The sequence below is a fragment of the Xiphophorus hellerii genome, chromosome 6, assembly GCF_003331165.1.
Source record: "Xiphophorus hellerii strain 12219 chromosome 6, Xiphophorus_hellerii-4.1, whole genome shotgun sequence".
NCBI lineage: Eukaryota > Metazoa > Chordata > Actinopteri > Cyprinodontiformes > Poeciliidae > Xiphophorus > Xiphophorus hellerii.
This window is the reverse complement of record NC_045677.1, coordinates 4,003,724-4,022,845: the sequence shown is the minus strand read 5'-3', so window position 1 is coordinate 4,022,845 and position 19,122 is coordinate 4,003,724. Positions and strand designations below refer to the sequence as shown.

Below are 19,122 nucleotides of genomic sequence, written 5' to 3'. Positions count from 1 at the left end.
GCACACACATCGTTCAACCAGACATAAACCTACACACATATTTTGTTTTCAAACTCCACTGAAGTTTATTTCACACTTCAGGTTGCAACAAAACACACTAGAAACCATCTTTACAGTGAAATAACTTTTGTGCAACTTTTTTTTTGTGTCATTCATCCATACCCCCCCCCCCCAGATTGGCACTGCGCCCCCCCTAGGGGGCGTGCCCCACACTCACTGAATTAGACCTTTATATCATGACTATAAAGTCATGCTTTAAAATAGCATGATTTTATATGCTATTTTAGCAGATAAAGTATAAAGTACAAATAGCTGTGAAAACTGCTATTTTCACAGCATTTGACCCCGTTGAAGTTGATATACAAATTTTTGAAGGACATTATTAGACACTTAGTGGTTATAAACTTGATTGATGTTAGCGCTTTAGCATTAGCTTCCACTAAATAATGTGTTGTGTAGCGCTTTAGCATTGGTTGGCGAAAGGAAGTATGAATAGTGCCTTCACATTAGTCCACCACTGAATTTAAGGATATTCTTTTTTTTCAAGAAGAAGAAAAAAAGTATAGCAAGTTAGATACTTGTCAGTGGGAGAAAAACTATCCCGCTTGGTCATATCTTTAAGCCTCTAAAGACAGGAATGTGAGAAAATATCTTTCACCATGCTAGGGAAACGGATATGAGCACTGAGAGCTGCCAGGGGAAAAAAAAGAGAGAAAAAAAAATCTGTGTAAAATCCAAATTGCAATGATGATGTAAGCGTGTTGTTGACTTTCCTAGTCTGAATGACTGAGCAAAGGATGGGGGGCTGGGGTGTCATTAATCCACAGCTAGTGGTGACTTGCCAAGAGAAAATGAGGTGTAGTGGGGGATGGGCAACAAGGTTCTGTTATGACTGATTCATGATAAACTTCTGAACGCTAGGCTTTCGGTTCTCCTCATTTTCTTCTCTCTTCGCTCGTTTTAAAGAATCGCCGCTTCATTTCCCCCCCCCCCCCCCCCCCCCCTTCTTTGAACGTGAGTAATGTACCATGAATTCATGTTTAATTAACGCTTTCAGCGTGTGCTAAACACACGCAGGTGCATGGTAGCCTTTTAAAACTAGGCAAGAGATACCAATAAATAGTTATGTCCTCTTTAAATCAAGTTACTGAACGTTGTCCTCCACACTAACCGACCATACCGTAAACATACGCTGTGTCCCTGCTGCCACCGCGGGTTAATAATCTTTCAAATAGGCTTTAGTGTCTGTCTGACGCTCTGAAATAACAGTAGTTACAAGCAGCCCATTTTAGCATGACGGGTCACTTCGCTGTGTGTCTGAAGCCGTTGCTGGGCTCTTACCGCCGGGTTTTAGCTTTAATATTATAACCTCACCATAGTTCATCTATGCGCTACAGGGAGCAACCCTGCAACGGATTAAAGCGACATCATGGTCTGACTTGAGCGTCAAAGTGAATGGAAGATACCGTCTGCTGGAAGTTTTAATCCAAGTAGGTATGACATTGTAGCTACACTGTCATTAGCATAGCATGCTAGGTTTATCCAGTTAGCCAGCTAGCTTGTTGGCAAGTCCACGGGGGTTAGCAGCCTGACGACCTTTTGGTTCAAGGCAGGAATTCATGTTAGAGAGGGATTCAAATAACGGTAATTAGTAGTAATAACGCAATAAAAAAATAACAAGCACAGACGCGAAGTTGTTATAATAGGCACGGGACGCAAATGCCTGCATCAAAAATAAGTCAGCCGTACCCCGCCTTGACTGACTGGCATGTGTGTTGACGGGTACAACCAGCGCCATGCAGAACTGATTACACACGCATGGTAGCCAGTGAGCTAAAAGGTTACGCGGCTTTGCGCTGCCGCTGTGATAACTTTAGTTTCCGAATCAACTGAGTTGCAGTAGTTCATTTGAGCAGCAGGCAGCTCCAGATATTCCACGTTGTTGTTTGCCTGCTTATTTATAGAATGGCCGTGATACTCCCATATCACCACGAACTGGGCTGGTCCGCCTGATGTCCACTCTGAAGTTAGTTTAGCTCCTTTTGCTAGCCGTTTTGAACAAGTGTAAGCATTTGCACGAGCACGGGTGCGTCTTTATGAATGGAAATATTACCATATTCAAATCTTGTATTCTTTTTTTTTTGTTTGTTTTGTTTGTTTTTAAAAGCTAAACTCATACATACGTACTTATGTTAATTTTGAAAATTATAATTTAAAGCTAACGAGAAACCCAAATATAATTTCTGTAAAAATTTGAATATTATGTCAAACAAACAAAAAGCGGGGGGAAAAAGTGTATTTTTGAGACAGAAGTGTAAGGTTATCGCCGAGATCAGGATGTAGAAATCTGCTGACTGGACAGTGTCCCTTCGCGGTCACCGACACGCTCCGCAACCGCACAGCTGTGAGGTTTTGGAGGCGAGGCGGACAACAGGAAGTCTGCTCTGGTATTGAGCTCACCATGCGAACTAAATCTGTGCCGGGTGTTTCCCTGTTCTAAAGATTTTTGAAGACACTGCAGGCAAACGAGCTCAGGAGGCCAAACAAAGGCTTCAGATTTACAGTTTTGCACCTCGGCGTCTTTCTCTTGTTGGTGATTGATGTAAATCCTGTGACTGGTTGGTCCCACAAACCATCCATCCTCATGGTTGGATGAGGATCCAACCATGAACTCAACTAACAAAAGCTGAATGTGGTTATCAAAGTAATCTGGACTTCCGTCCTTCCTTCAGCTGCAGGATTTTTCATTACAGTTTAGTTGCATTTTTTTTATGGTGACTTTTAGTCTAATTATGTTTGTTTTAATTCGTTTTTAGAGTGGGTTTGCTTTTTTTAATTAGTTAAATATTGTTTCTTTTTTATTAGTTACAGAAGACGCCTTAGTTTTTTCGTTCTTTGGTTCATTTTCAGGTGCAGAACGTATTCCAGTCGATTAGAAACCGTGTTCCGATGACGCTCATTTGTCAGAATTAAAATACCTTTTTGAAAATAACCTTACAGCTGGTATTAGACATACTTTTCAATGAACCCCAATTTCTGTTTTAGAAATGTTTTTAATTTATCTGACGTAATTTTCTGGTCTGAAATGTCCCATTTTTATGACTATGAGCGGAAAATCTTCATAATTAGCAGAAATGAAGAAAACATCAATTTGTGTGTTAAGTATATACATGAACTAAATGAACTTTTCAATCGTACAGAATGTCTCTGCGTGTGCAAGGTAGTGGTTATTTGAACATTTGAAGGGAATGGTGTAATATTATGTAAATGTCAATACAATTACCTAGCTTACAAAAACAGTTTTTACACTGTTCTTCATTTTCCTCACAGTGAAGGACAGCAGCCTAATGTCTGAGTAAAACTAATAAAATCTGTGCAGAGAATCCTTGTTACTATGGAAACTTTTGTTTTCTTTTCTGATTTGGTTTGTTTTCTAAATGATCTTTTCCCAGGATATTCCAGGATCTCAGCTTTCTGCCCCCTAGAGACCAGGTCACAGACAAACCACGTTTTCGGGGAATGTTTTGCAAATATAATTTTTTAAATAGCTACGCGCTACTGATGTATTGTCGCTCTACCAACTTGCGAAGTTGTCTTGCTGCGTCAATTTTCTGAAAAACACCAGTTTGAAAGAAGCAAAGCGACACTGCAGAGTGCAAATGCGGAGTATTTGAAGGTTCATGAAGTCGACGGTGAAGATTCAGGGTCTGTTTTTGTTCTCTATTTCAGGGTCCAGAGACGAGGCGGCCGTCATGTGCAACTGAAGACGTCTTGATGATCGCATGGGTAGTGTATCGATGACCGCATTCCTGTTAGGAATTGAGAAAAGAAACGCTAAATTGATTCTGTACATGCAGTCGGGCCATTTTGTGTCATTTATTTTTCTGAATCCCAAAATTCCAGGCTTTAAAACTCAGGTAATTGACCGCATACTTTAGTCATCAGTCAGCATAATTCTGGCTCTGTATTTGACCACTCTGAATTTCAGATGGTTGGTTTTCTGTCTGTTGATTGGAGGTCTCACTATTTCATTCACTTTGTTGGTCTCCTTTAATCAAATTCTAGAGGTATGAGTGTGAAATCAAACTCTGATGCGGACCAAAAACATAAACTCCGGTTCGCATAAAAAGCACAGGTCTCGGTTTGGTTGAAGTGAACTCCGGTGCGGCTCAAATTCACATGTGAATCCCAAGCGGACTGGAGAGCTCTCCAAAAGCAGGAAGCGGACTATAATGCAGGGCATTCTGGGTAAATGAGAGTCTAGCGCCAGCAGGAGAAGTTGCTTGGGTTTTTTTTAATTTTATTTTTTTACCAAAAACAAAAGAAAAATTCTACGACCACTAAAATCTGACGCTACTGCATTTTTGTTTTCATTTTGTGAAGAAGGAAGTTGCGTTCAATTCTTCTTCAGTGGTTTTTGGTGCAGCGCCCCTGCAGGAGATGGGATGAACAATTTTTCAAAGTGCTTTATTCATTTGACTGAGTGGGGTGTGAAGGTGAATTACAGCTGAAAATAAACCAGATGTTGCCATTTTGGTCCCCAATGGAACCGAGTCTACCGAACTACCAGGTGTGAAAATGCCCTGAGAAGCCAAGATCTTATTTTTATTTTCAAACCTGATAGTCCGGGAAACTCTGCTCCATTGGGGACAAAATTGCAGCATTTGTTACATTTTCAGGTGCCGCGGTTCTCTTTCACACCACAAACTAATTGAAAAACCGTTCCCCTCCACACCTGTGGTGGCGCTGCATCAAGAACCACTGAAGGAAACGACATGAAAACCTTTGAAGAAGACACGGAGCACAACTTCCTTCTTCACGAAATGCAAGCAAATATGGAGTAGCGTCAGATTCTAGTGGTTGGAGGATTTCTCTTTTGCCATTGGTTAAAAAAAAACACAAGTTATTTCTCCCTCCAACGCTAGACTCTCGTGTTTGCTTTGATTGTATTTACCCAGAATGCCTTGCGTTACGGTCCACTTCCTGCTTTTGAAGCGGTTTCCGGTCTGCTTGGTGTTCACATGTGAATTCAAACCACACCAGAGTTCCCTTCAACCGAACCGAGGTCGAGGTTTTTAGTCGGACCAGAGTTCGCTTTTTTAAATCAAGAGTTGGATTACGAATTCACACCTCCCCCAAATGAACCGGACTTTATAGGGAGACGGACTGGAGTTGGATTAAAGCGGACTGAACTGGACTGGTGTGAATGCATGTAGGGTCAAACACGGAGTTCCGTCTCTGCCAGAGCTTGTGTAGAATAACCTGAAATCTGCTGAGTCGTATTGTTGAGGCTCAGTAGCCAGCTGGACTCTCTGACCGCCTGCTTCACGGCTTCCTGGAGGCCTTTTCCTCCATTCCAGGCCTCCAGGTTTAGCTGGCGTCGGACGTCAGTCTTTAGGGACGCAGCAGAAGACGTGTTGACTCATTCAGCGGGCTGGCAGAATGCAAACAGTGGACGTTCTGTCCTTTTTCCACTCTTCTTGTTTATTTCGACATTTCCATTTAAACAGCGTAGGTTCTGCCAGAACAGGAATAGAGCACAAACACAAGCCGTGCAGGAATCACTTCCAGATGTAGATTAATGAGTGGAAACCGGTGGGCCTGGCTTCGGCGACGAGGCATGTGCCTTTAGTGAAAGTAGGGTGGAAACAGAAAATATCGTTCCAGGTTGGGAGTTTTCTAGAGTTTTACAGTTTGTTTCATTCGCTTCTGTTTGTGTCTTACAGGCTACTGACCTGTGCTGACCCGATGGTTTAATCAGCAGGACTAAAAATGAGCATCAGCAGCGATGAGGTCAACTTCCTGGTTTACAGATACCTACAAGAGTCAGGTACAGGTGCTTTCTGTGCCATCAGAAAACCTTGTAGAGTCGATTTAAAATGACGTCACAGCCGCTGCTACGGCTAACCTTCGGACACTACGCTAATGAGCTTCCGTCCTACTTTCCGATTTTTCCCACCGTCCTCCAGGGTTCTCCCACTCAGCATTCACCTTTGGCATAGAGAGCCACATCAGCCAGTCGAACATCAATGGAGCCCTGGTGCCCCCTGCTGCCCTCATCTCCATCATCCAGAAGGGCCTGCAGTATGTGGAGGCCGAAGTCAGCATCAACGAGGTCTGCTTCCTTTTAATTGGGAGAAAAACCTCCTTCGTAGTTTCGCTTCTTTTCCCGACGTCCGTCCTCCTACGGACGATGATGCGGCGCGAGTGTGAAGCTTGTTGTCTCTGTCTAGGACGGGACCCTGTTTGACGGACGGCCCATCGAGTCACTGTCTCTGATCGACGCCGTCATGCCGGATGTGGTCCAGACCCGGCAGCAGGCCTACAGAGACAAACTGGCTCAGCAGGCGGCGGCAGGCAGCAGCAGCAGCACGGGGCCACAGGGAGGTTCCAAGAATGGGGACGGGGGCCCCGCTAACGGAGAGGAAAACGGATCACATGCCTTAGCCAGTAAGCTAACTCCATGCACACCATGCTGCTCCTTGTGTGATTTGTAGGGAATTTAGGATAAGTCAAGATAAAAGTGCACTGAGAAGTGAGGAAGCTTTCTCCCACTCAGGGTGTCTGTGCATCCTTATAAAATCTTAAATTCATGTATCTAAAATTAAGACCTTAAAATGTCTTAAAGGAGCAGTATTATGTATCAGCTCCTTCAGACTAGCCAGCAGCAATCAGCTGCTGGTGGAACTGCACCACGTGTTGTTTTATTCCCCTATCTGCTGAGTCATTATAGGATTTACTTCTCAGTGCAGCGCTGATAAAAATGTCTTGATGACTTCCTGAAGGCGGAGTTTCAGAATGAACAAGAGCTTCTTAAAGAGACAGAGGCACAATTGCAAGTCATTAAATTGTAAAATCCAATTTCTTTTACATTATCCAATCCAATTAAAATCCAATTTCTTCATTTACATTTGATATATACAGCATTTTCATATCAACTCAAGGTGACATAGTTACTTGATTGTGTTAAATAATGGTGCTGTGTCTCAAAAATACAGGCCGCTCCTTTAAATTTATAAAGTTGTATACTTGCATATGTAGTCTTTTCCCCCCGTGAGACAAAATATCAAGTCATAGATCCAAGAAAATTTCACTAGTGCTAAACAAAAGTTGTTACTATGACAACTCTGGCGAATCCTGGAGTCATGTTAAAGCACTTTGTGATACTCACTCTCAAAATGCACATCCTGCATGTTCCCCTGATCTAAATCCCAGTGGAGCCACTCGCTTCATGGGAACAAGTTAGTGTGGTGAACAACAGGAAGAGCACCGCTTCTCACCGCTGCATCCTTTGTTTCGATATTTGATCTTCGTTTTTGTTTTTTTCTTCCAGATGAGTGAACACAAGTGTGTCATTTTTTTACTCAAGTAAAATTGGAATAATCTAAAATCAGTATCGGTAGCTCAATGCTGAAACTCCAGAGTTTGACCTCAAAGTCTGGAAGGTGTGCAGGTCTGACTGATTATTTGTGTCATAGCCAGTGAATCCTTGGTTTGACTGTGTTCCCTTCCCTCTGCTGTAGATAACCACTCAGAGATGATGGAGGTGGACCGGGATGTGGAGATCCCCCAGAGCAAAGCCATGGTCCTGCGAGGCCACGAGTCGGAGGTTTTCATCTGTGCCTGGAACCCGGTGAACGACCTCCTCGCCTCTGGGTCAGCACCCACTTTCTGTGTGTGTAAAGTGTGTCAGAGCGGTTGTGCCGTTTTTAATCGATTTTCTCAGAAAAACATAATCCATCTTCTGTAGAAATCAATCGATACAGGTGTTTTTTTTTTTTTTGTTTTTCAACCATTGGCAATTATTTGGACATCAGTCTAAGTAATCGGCATTATGTGCTGCCAATTCTTTTGAGCCGATTCTTGAAACCGATGTTGCTTTTTCTAGGGAAGCATCAATCCACTTTTTTCACTTCCTGTATCGGCCGATACCGATCCGATCCAGAAAAACAGCTGGATGGACTTAAAATGTTTCTTTTTAAAAAAAAAACAAACAAACCACAGACGTAAATATGCTGAATTATAAATTAATTAGATAACTTTCCACCAGTAAAGATACTTAAATACACCAATAAATTCACAAGCTTGGTCAGACATGTGTAAACAACTTTCATTTGTTCAGTTAGTTCAATTAAGAATGGTTCATAAAGTGTGATATAGAATAAATAAAGCATGACGTTGCTCATACTACAAAGCATAGAATTAGACTGACTAGATCTGCCCGTATGTCACAGAATCCCAATCTTGAATTTTTTTCAACATCGGAACTGATACACATAATCAGTTCATCTCTAGCCTTTTCTTCCTCCATTTACATGATGAAAATGAAACAATGGTAACAAATGTTACACAAGTCTCAAGTTAAGCAACAAAAGAGACATTAACAAAACAAACAAAACATTTTACTACCGTCGTTTCTTCCCACTTATGCTGAGACAAAGACAGACTTTTCGGTTGACCACTAATCTTTGTTTTTCTACATTGAAACATGCAGAAGTATTTTGACAATTAACCCTTTTTCTACATGTCTGCATACTGCTGTCATCTGATGGGGTTTTATTTCGCTACCACAGCAACACGTTAAAGCGCGAGGTTGATATCCCAGGGAAAGATCTGGCAGCAGAAATCACACCGCGTCTTTGACGCTGCAGTTTGCAGCGGCTCTGATCCGTCTATATGTTTTGCTGCGCGTTTTCTTTTCGTCACACACTCCGTCGCTGGAGGAAAACACTGTTTCTCTTTACTCCCGTTTAATGAAGAAGTCAGAGTCACCCATGGTGTTGTTCTGAGTCACAGCGCCCACCGTTTGAATCAGCTGTGCTTTTCTCTGCCGCTCTGCGTTTACATCCCAGGGCTCGTTATCGCGGCTCCACGGAGATTAAAACAGAATTCAAAACAGACACTGTTAAATAAGCACGCCCTGTAAAAGTGTACTTACGGTGAAAGAACAATGACAATTCAGATAGAAGGCTAAATACGCAGGAGGAAAAAAACGCCTCGATTGACCTGATAAATGACTCTTTTTTTTTTTTTGCCTTGTAAATCGTCTCTTTCCTTTTTTTCTGATCCAGGTCAGGAGACTCGACGGCGCGGATCTGGAACCTGAGTGAGAACAGCACGGGGGGGTCCACCCAGCTGGTTCTGAGGCACTGCATACGGGAGGGCGGCCAGGACGTCCCCAGCAACAAGGACGTCACCTCGCTGGACTGGAATGTGAGTGTGTGGAGTCTCACCTAGAAACGTTTCTAGATCTGGGCATCAGAGCACTTCTAATCGCTGAAGCCCATCCAGTCACAACATTCCTTATTTTTCCCACGAGAAAAGTACCGTTTTCTTCTAATCAGTTTTTCAGTAGCATAGCATAAATATTTTGGTTTTGTTATTATTATTATAATAACAAAACTGGAACATTTATTTTATTTTTTAAAAATAAATGAAGAATTAGTTTTTATTTTTAAACAAACAAACATTTAGTCTTTTAATATTTTGTCATTTATTATTCTTTAATCTATTTTTCATCATTTTAATTGATGTTGAATTTCTGTATTTATTCTTTTTTATTTATGAAATGCAAGTATTTTGTATCCCGAACTGTAAGACATGGCGGTGGCAGCATCATGCTGCGGGCTCGGAGAAGCTGCTCATACCTGGTGGGAAAATGGGCGGAGCTAAATACAGAGCAATCCTGGGAGGAAATGCGGAGCAGAACAACAACCTTCAGCAAAACTGACTGGTTCAGATCAAAGCGTGTTCGGGTGTAATTATGGCCTAGTCAAAGTCCAGACCTAAATTAGTATTATGAAAAAAGCTTGAGCTGCTTTGCGACAAACAAATGGCAGAAATTTGACTATTTGCAGCAAAAGGTAGAAAGAAAATTCAGGTCTGTTTTGAGTCCATCATTAAAACCCCCAATAAAAACAGAAAAATAAAGTTCTATTGGTCAAGGGGAGTGAATACTTTTACAAAGCGTCGTGTAATAGTTTATTATTTGTCAATCTAACCTGTAAAGGTTGCGGACATTCCCTATAGTTATCTGCAGGTCGGGATCAGCCACAAAACTGGAATCGGTGCATCCCTGTTGCGGTAATGTTTGTTCCAACAAAACAGATACGTATTATTCCACTGCTAAGGTCATGTACAGCATAAAATAAAAGCTGACATTTCCCTCTTAAAGTCTCACATGAAAAAACAATAAGCTCATTAATTATGAAGATGAAAGCCAGTCTGAAGCTAACTAGAATCCTGCCTCTCTTCCAGAGTGAGGGCACATTACTGGCCACCGGCTCATACGACGGCTTCGCCCGGATATGGACGAAAGACGGTAACACACACACACACACACACACACAGCTTTAATCACACCACAGCTGCACAAAACACACCTCGTTTATCTCCTTCCCGGAGTCGTTTGATTGTTTTGCTCTTCAGGAAACCTGGCCAGTACTTTGGGTCAGCACAAAGGGCCCATATTTGCACTCAAGTGGAACAAAAAAGGCAACTTCATCCTCAGCGCTGGAGTAGATAAGGTAAGGCTTATTGATTCTCAGCTGGGGCTTGGCCGCTTGCCATATTTTTGGGTTTCAAGCTTTAAATGAATTGTTCTTGGGTTCTTGGCTCTATTTTCTAAATCTGAAGCAGAAGAGCTGTTTTGAAGTGAAGATAACTGCACTTCATTTTACAAACGTGCGATTAAGAATAACAAATATAAAGACAGAGAAAGCATTCAGTGCAGATTTCTGACGACTCGAGGATGGGATCACACACAAGCTTCTTGTTGCTCTAAATCAGGGGTCTCAAACTCCAGTCCTCGAGGGCCGCAGACCTACAGTTTTTAGATGTGCCACAGGTACAAAACACTGAAATGAAATGGCTTAATTACCTCCTCCTGGTGTAGATCAGTTCTCCAGAGCCTTAATGACCTAATTATTCTATTCAGGTGGTGCAGCAGAGGCACATCTAAAAGTTGCAGGACTGCGGCCCTCGAGGACTGGAGTTTGAGACCCCTGCTCTAAATGTTTCTGAAGAGTCAGAAACGCATCAGTTGATGAGTAAACACTGCCATCTAGTGTACTAAAGCGTAACAGCATGTTAACGTTATATTAGGCAGTGCTGGTGAGAGACTCTTATGAACAGAAATAAAACGGTTTCATTGTAATTGCATGCAAATTAAAATAAAATAAAATGTTGATTCAAAATGTGGAGTTAATAGCCAATTATTAATAATTAGCTTTTTGGGCTCACCAGCGTTTCATTTTGTAGAATGTTTTTTTCGGTAACTCTAGTCATCATCAATATTCTCCTCACTCGCAGCAGAGGGTTGAGTGTATAATCATTGATAAAAGCAGCATTCTTTAACTCCTCTCCTATATTATTGGACTTTAGGATTCCTAATCTTGTACATCCCATTTTCCATTTGTTGCTTGCACAGATTGTATGCATGCTGTTGTTTGCATCTGGAAAGACTCAAGTCTGAAGACGTATTAAAAGGTCAATTTAAGGGTTTTATAAATCAATATCAAGGCATTAAAAGATTTTTTTTAAAACCCAGCCCTGTTTCCAATGTGAATATATCATCTTATTTCACCTTGTATTTTCTGAATCTCTAATCTTGAGCATGTTTTTTTTTTGTCTGTCAGTTTTGTCCCTCGGCACTTTTTCATGTCCGATGCCCAAAAAATGATTTCCCCTCTTAGCACCGCTTTTAACGTATCCAACAAGACTGTTGGTGAATTTCTGGATAATCTTTCGTGTCACAATGCAGTTCTTCCGTTGTCTCAGAATCATTCGGAAAACACAAATTTAATTGTCATAAAGTCTTTTGTTTCACTTTTCAAATTGGGAAGCCAGGTAATGGAACTCTCTCTCTGTCTCTCTGTCCACACAGACAACAATTATCTGGGACGCACACACAGGGGAAGCAAAGCAGCAGTTTCCTTTCCACTCAGGTGAGTGACAACAGCCAGATGCTTTTTTTTCACTCCACTTTTCAAGTAGCTCTCTCGTTTTTAGTCAGACGTTACCCTGCGTGTTAGAATTTGAGGTTCTCCCTGTCATCAGGTGTTTTTACAGCCAGACAAATATGTCTGACGTCGTTGCTAAGATCATCTTCTCACAGGCCGCTTAGATCTGACCGCAGCCGGTTAGAATAACAACATTTTATATCCAGATCACGACTTCCGTGTGTTTGTGTGTTCGTGTGCCAACAGCACCAGCTCTGGACGTGGACTGGCAGAACAACAACACGTTCGCCTCCTGCAGCACAGACATGTGCATCCACGTGTGCAAGCTGGGTCAGGACAGACCCGTCAAGACTTTCCAGGGACACTCGGTACGACAGCCGTCACGATCCTCGCTCATGCCGCGCGCACGGTGGAAACATGGAGTCTGCCCAAGCATGTTCACCCTCAGATTTCAAACCGAAACGTTTCAGAACGTCAAACTAACGCAAACGTCAGATAGAGACAACAGTATGTGAAAAACGAATCGCTCACATTGCTAAAGCTTCAGGATGTTACTTTTATACAAAATATGTTTATTACATATTTGTTAAAACTGTTGCCATGTTGTGACGGCGTCACGATGAGGCAGATGATCTGTGAAAATATCAATCTCCTTCCACCTCCTCTTTCGGCTATTGTTGCCGTCTGAAGAAATGCACCGCCCCTGGTCAAAAACAACCAATCAGAGCCAGGAGGAGGGCCTTAGGGCTGTCAATCATCCTCATGTACTCGCTGCTAAAATGAGCCGATGGTGGAGAAACAAGTTACCGTTACAGGAAAATTGTTTATCCGCTGTCATTGGTTGCTATGCTAATTAGCCTTAGCATTTATGACAGGCTGTGCCAGCTGCAGCTTAGCAGAGAACAAGAGCCACACAAGATTGTGATTGACAGCACTAAGACCCGCCTCTTGGCTCTGATTGGTTGTTTCTAGTTTGCACTGGGAGAAGGCAGAAGAGCTCCCTTTCTTTTTTTCCAGATTATCCATTTCATACCAAACTGTCACCACATATAGCGACAGTTTCAATAACTATGGAAAACATATAAAACATTTTTTTAGAAAAGTTAAATACTGTAGCTTTAAGTTATGATATAGCTGTGATTAAACACAAAGACTGAGCTTAGTGTCACTTGATTCCTACCAGACATAAAGAACCAAGAACCTTTAACTTAAGTAGAGTCTGTCTAGTAACAGGAAGTGGGCTAAGCTGTAATAAAAGCAGCATTGCAGTGGACAAAAAAAGCTTTGGCTCTAAAATAGCTGGTGTCTCTTTTCTTCAGCATCTCTAATGCTTATCACATGTTCTTTATTTGAATCTAAATCATGCTCATGTAGAACGAAGTGAATGCCATAAAGTGGGATCCCACGGGCAGCTTGCTGGCCTCCTGCTCAGACGACATGACGCTCAAGGTCAGCAGTCGGTATTCCAGCGCGTTTGTTAATGTACTGCATGTCGAATTCAGAGACTCATTCTAGTCATTGCCGCCGATCCTTCTGCTGTAGATCTGGAGCATGAAGCAGGATTCGTGTGTCCATGACCTCCAGGCCCACAGTAAAGAAATCTACACCATCAAATGGAGCCCCACGGGCCCTGGGACCAACAATCCCAGTGCAAACCTCATGCTGGCCAGGTACGAGTTCAGAGACGCCGACTTTTTTCTTGTTTTTTTTTTGTGTTTTTTTTCTGCCCCCACAAGGCTCTCGTTACACCACAGATCGTCTTTACTGTTGGAAAATCTGCCAAGTGCTGAAACGCTGATGTATTTAAATGAATAAAATTTTTATTTGTTGGTTCTCTATTAATAACTTTGATAACACTTTCTACTTGTCTTTCTTTTTTTTTTTACAGAATAAACTAAATTTTCTGTTTCCCTGCAACAGTTCAAAATATAAGGATAATACATCGCTCAATACTAAAATTTTCTTCATTTTTGGAAAGCCTTGAACATGATTTTAAAAGTCTGTCTACAAATACGGCAAGAGATTTACACTATGTATGTTTGATTGCCATTTATCAACAGTTCAGTTGTTAAATTGGATAAAAGAAATTGCAAAAAGGTGCATATATTTTGCTTTACTTTGATTTATAGTCAATTGAAATATCAGACAAGCACTTTTTTTTTATCTTATTTAACTCTTCTACTGTGTGCAATGAATGGTTTTAAGTTTTTTCCAAATGCTGTCCTCCAACAGAGCAAATTGTAGCAGCTATCATTAATCTACAAAAGAAACAACAGTGGTCCAAATGCTAAACCTTGGGGAACGCTGTTTGGGCATCTGACAGGGATGCAGGACAAAACTGCGGAGTGTTTAACTGAAGATCCAGCCTATCACTGTGTGGAAAGGCTAGAAAAATGTATATATATAATATGATATTGATGCAAAATTTTAAATCGGTGCATCTCAAGTATTAATTGATCAATGGTTTTGTTTTACGATTGCTACAGGTGCACCAGTTACAGTTTTGTGACCAATCTTTAAACTTTAAAAAAACCTGACCTGCCGATACAGATTTTTTAAATTATTATTATTATAACTGACACTGTCAGGTGTTAAACGTCTACAAATTTGAAAGGTCAAAATTTACTTTCAATCTTCCAATCTTATTTTATTGAATAATGCTATTCAACACCCGCGATGCAGCAACCCAAAATTAAATAAAACGGGCCGGCCGACCGATCCATCGGTGCACCCCTAGCCATTTGGTGTCGCTACGGTTTCTGGTCATTAGTTACGTACATATTTTTGCAGTCATATTCGTGACTCTACGTCCGCTTTTCCTTCCCTCAAAGCGCGTCGTTCGACTCGACTGTGCGCCTGTGGGACGTGGAGCGTGGGGTGTGTATCCACACACTGATCCGCCACCAGGAGCCCGTCTACAGCGTAGCCTTCAGTCCTGACGGCAAGCACCTGGCCAGCGGCTCCTTCGACAAGTGTGTCCACATCTGGAATACTCAGGTCTGGAAAAAGCTGTGCTTTACTGACAGATAGAAGCTGAAAACATGTCAAAAATACACGCTGGTCTAAGAAAACTTTCTGTGCGTCTGCAGACGGGTGCTTTAGTCCACAGCTACCGGGGGACCGGTGGGATCTTTGAGGTGTGCTGGAACGCCACAGGGGACAGAGTAGGAGCGAGCGCGTCAGACGGATCGGTGAGTTTTCCTCTCTGTATTACTACGATTAGGATTCTGGGCATTCTCAAATGAAACAGCTCTAAACCTGGGTTAAATAGTAGTACCTTTCAGTTCAACTAGATGGAGCCACTCCCTGAAGGACAGGAGATCTTACGGCAAAAAAAAAGCACAATTTTGTTCAATTAAATTCTTTTAAAATGCACTCTAGATATTAATAATGTGGTAAATGACTGCTGAAGCTGCGGTATTTAACTTTCAACAAATATTTCTTTTGCATATTTGTTGAAAGTTTCACTATGTCATGGCAGTTTGTTGTGAGACAGATGATCCGTGAGAAAATGGAGCGCCTCTGCCTTCTCACAGGTCTAACTAGAAACAACCAATCAGAGTCAGGGGGCGGGTCTTAGCGCTGTCAATCACAATCTCCTGTAACGTTGCTCTCTACTGTGATACAGTAGGAAGAAAAAACAAATATGCAGGAAGAAAAAACATTCTTTGTGAAAGTTAAATACTGGAGCTTTAAAGCAGAAGACGATGTGTTTTGTTTAAGAACCTTTTTCTATCCAATTAATTAGCGATTACAAAAAAAATGAACAGATCAGCCCTACACTGAATGGATGTTAAGCCAAGCAGAAGGTGTTACTTTATCTGCAAATGCATCCTTTGTTAGAAATGATCAAAACACAAGAAAAAAAAATACTTATTTAATTTTAAACAATAAAAAGTCTTATTTTAATTTAAAAGGCTATTTATTTGTATCTTTTGATGTATTTCTAATATTGTGTAAAGAAGCCTTACGTGGTTAAATGAAAAATCTGCACAGTGTGCAAGTTTTTTTTCTGTTTGATTAATCGATTACTCAAATAATCATTAGTTGCAGCCTTAATCTGAATACTCAGGATCCTGGCATTGTGCATTAGAACTGATCTCGATCCACATTTCCTCTCTTTTAGTAGCAAACTACAAAAACAATCTTGCAGGCGTTGCAGGTAGAGGCGGACCTGCCTCTACCTGCAACGCCTGCCAGTGTTTCACGCAGTTTTGCCCGAGACAACGGTCTGAGACCCGGAGTCTCTGCGGTGGAGATGTTTTTGTGTCAGCGCAAGTCTGTAGACGGAGAGCAGAGCGTCTCCCGGTGTGAGCTGCTAAGAAGCTGCCACCCTGCAGATGTTGAATGTCGTGTGAAAGGGTACGGGAAAAAAACACGCCGTCTAACCATTTGTGGTTTCTGTTTCACAGGTTTGTGTCCTAGAGCTGAGGAAATGACAGTTGTGTGTGGTGTAGCTGTGGACCGACTACGAATGTGTACATAGCCAAAACGACTGTCCCTGCCTGTCCGCCACACTGCTGTCTGTCCCATCAGGTTCCGCTTCTTCGTGGACGTCCCACAGTTCGTCACGCCTGCGCCGTGCAGACGTAGGAAGAGCCTCCCCAACGTCACTTGGACCCCCAATGGGTCAAACAAAACTCCGGCATCCTTTCTGTCTTCTCATGTCCGTATCCGCTAAATCAGAAGTGTACAGATTTTTGATCTCTGTCGCCGCGTGCGTATCGTACCCGTCAGAATCTGGCGGCCCGCACAGAGCTAAATTTGGACCTCACTGGGTTTATCTTTAGTCTTTAGTTTTGAGAAGCTCGTCTCTTTTCATTCACAGATCTATTTGTTTCCTGTTGGTGACATATGCCAACTCGTTCTTTTACTCCAAGACATGTTTTTAAGTTGTCGCCGGTTTTAAGAGTGAGCAGAGCCTTGCAAAAGTATTCACATCTCTTCAATTTTTAAGTTTCAACCATAAACTTTCCTTCTATTTTATTGGGACTTTCAGTGATAGTCCGACACAAATAAGCAGATAGTGAAAAATTTGGAAAACAACTGGACTAGTTATCACTGCAAACTAGCGTTAGCTTAGCCAAGTTGAATAAATAATACCAATGATTAAGTTTTTCTCAGATTCCTAAATGGAATTAGGTCTGGGCTTTGACTGGACCACTCTGGTAGTTGAACCTCCACCCTGGTCTCAAGTCTTTTTCACCAGGGTGTTTAGCTCCATCCGTCCTCTGACCACTTTCTCTGTTTCTACAGAAAAAAATTAATAAATGCATCGCCACACCATGATGCTGCCACTACCATTTTTAACTATGGGGATAGGAAAGTGAGCCTGATCTGTTTCACATAAGTCAAAACCTAAATTCAGTTGGTTGTTATCCTGCCAATAATAATCTGGTTATCTTAAAGGCAGTTTTTATCAGAGTGAATGAGGCTGAATACAAATACACGCTGCAAATTTTTCTCCCCATTTTTCTTCCACTGCGCAATTAAGCTACACTTTATGTTGGCCCATCACATAAAACCCAATCACACACATGGTTTTACCATGACAGAATGTTGAAAAGCTTCAAGAGTTATGACTGCTTTTGCAAGTGACAGTATTTGATAACCATCATAGCTGATTCCATTTAAGGGGGGGAACCGATTGTTGTTTTCTGGCCGATCACCGATATTTAAAAAGCTTGACCTGGCGATTTCGATTTTGGCAGATATTGATAAATAATTTTTTTTTTTTTTTTGGTCCAAAAAAAAAAAGGCAAATATACCAACAAAAGCCCCAAAGTTAGAGGTGGATGAAATCGGTTTCTCCAGGCAACGCAAATTTAAGGACGTCGGGCCAACTTGTCGGTTTCTAGGAAATCATTTTTCAGGTGCTTGCAAACTGACTATTCAAAACGTCTAAAGGTTAATCTGAGCCACGGATCTGCTTCAGGTGCGAGGCAACGCGATAAACCAGTTAGCCACATGAATTTCGCTGACACAACCGTCTGGTAGCTGTAGCTGTGCTTTGTTTCTCTCCTGGTGAAACCCAGGCAGTGTTGTAACAGTCGTTCTTTCCCTCACTTTCTTCTAAAAGGGCGTCTTCTCTTCTGTTAAGACGGCCGTACCCGGTTTTCCCAACCTACGCACCACACTGCAGTCGACAGTTGTTGCCCCTCAATGTCACAAACTCCCAGGTGACAGACAGACGGCGATTAGTTTGCAGTGCTTAGGTTTTGCTTTCGAAGACAAAGTCGGCTGTTGATGAAGCGAACATCCAGACGTAGGCTGCTTGGTGGAATCTTATAGGACACCGTTGCACCGCCACAGCTGCGACCAAAGCAGTAGGCGCTTGAAGTTGTTTTGCACTTTAGCCTAAAACGAGGGAAGATTCGATCCATCAGAAACTCGTCTTTAGAAGCAGGTTTATCGGTCGTCTTCAACTCGCATCAGTCAAAAAGGACCCGTCAGCCGACCTGTTACATGTCCGCCACACAAAAAATGCTCGTACCTTTATTTGCGTCGGTAAAGCCAGCAGCGTCTGAACTGGATCCCTCTGACAATGAAATGGTGTTTTATCTCCGTTTGGTTTTGGGTGGGCAGGAACAGCACTAACACCGATTCCTATGTTTGCTATGTCGGGAAGCCCGCGAAGGTTTTGTACTTTTGTAATTTTGATTCGTTTGTAGCCACGTACTCAAAACGACAAAAAGAAAAACAAAACAAAAAAAAAAACAGATGTAATTGTTGGTGTAATATAACACAGAACATGTAAATACCAATTTTCTGAATTTTTTTTTTTTTTGGGGTGTCTTTCCACAGTCCTATGTTGTACTTTGTCACGGTGGCAGCCTGCAGCCTCCTGATCAGACTGTTGGTATATCACTCAGATCTTAAGGTCTAGAATAAAATCTATTTTGATAATATCTGTGTGTTTTGTGGCTTTGCTCTGCACCAGAACAACAGACTTCACACACAGCTGCTGCTTTGGTTCACTTACATCAATGGGTGACTCTCCCGCTCCCATGATGTGTGTCAAAACAAGCCCCTTGTACTGTTATTATTATTAACTTATTTTTTATGTGTGTACAATTAATTGCTTAATTTGAAAAAAAAAGAAAGAAGAAGAATCTTTGATTGAAAAGGGGGGGGAACTTGAACGAAAAGTATGAGAATAACT

The 19,122-nt window shown here is 41.8% G+C and overlaps 1 protein-coding gene across 4 annotated transcripts; it reads left to right on the top strand.

The window, feature by feature from the left end:
• Nucleotides 1–995: 995 nt before the first annotated feature.
• On the top strand, nt 996–18,868 carry LOC116721587 (F-box-like/WD repeat-containing protein TBL1XR1). 4 transcript variants are annotated; one of them, XM_032565436.1, is made up of 16 exons: nt 996–1,014; nt 3,730–3,786; nt 5,727–5,830; nt 5,970–6,115; nt 6,234–6,450; nt 7,524–7,656; nt 9,072–9,213; nt 10,258–10,321; nt 10,429–10,526; nt 11,885–11,945; nt 12,207–12,328; nt 13,335–13,409; nt 13,503–13,630; nt 14,792–14,957; nt 15,050–15,151; nt 16,373–18,868. In XM_032565436.1, exons 3-16 carry the CDS (start codon nt 5,773–5,775, stop codon nt 16,397–16,399), a joined length of 1,539 nt encoding a protein of 512 aa, XP_032421327.1. In that variant the 5' UTR covers nt 996–1,014; nt 3,730–3,786; nt 5,727–5,772; the 3' UTR covers nt 16,400–18,868. The 4 variants fall into 4 exon arrangements, with proteins under 4 accessions (XP_032421327.1, XP_032421322.1, XP_032421325.1 ...); XM_032565431.1 differs by lacking the exon at nt 996–1,014 and adding an exon at nt 1,290–1,490; XM_032565434.1 differs by lacking the exon at nt 996–1,014 and adding an exon at nt 1,290–1,494.
• Nucleotides 18,869–19,122: the final 254 nt, after the last annotated feature.

Bases quoted from the DNA above. Each gene is read 5' to 3' on its own strand.
- LOC116721587 (XM_032565436.1), top strand. From the start codon at position 5,773: ATGAGCATCAGCAGCGATGAGGTCAACTTCCTGGTTTACAGATACCTA. The intron at 6,116-6,233 runs GTCTGCTTCCTT...GTCTCTGTCTAG, and splicing joins CCGAAGTCAGCATCAACGAG to GACGGGACCCTGTTTGACGG. The intron at 13,631-14,791 runs GTACGAGTTCAG...CTTCCCTCAAAG, and splicing joins GCAAACCTCATGCTGGCCAG to CGCGTCGTTCGACTCGACTG.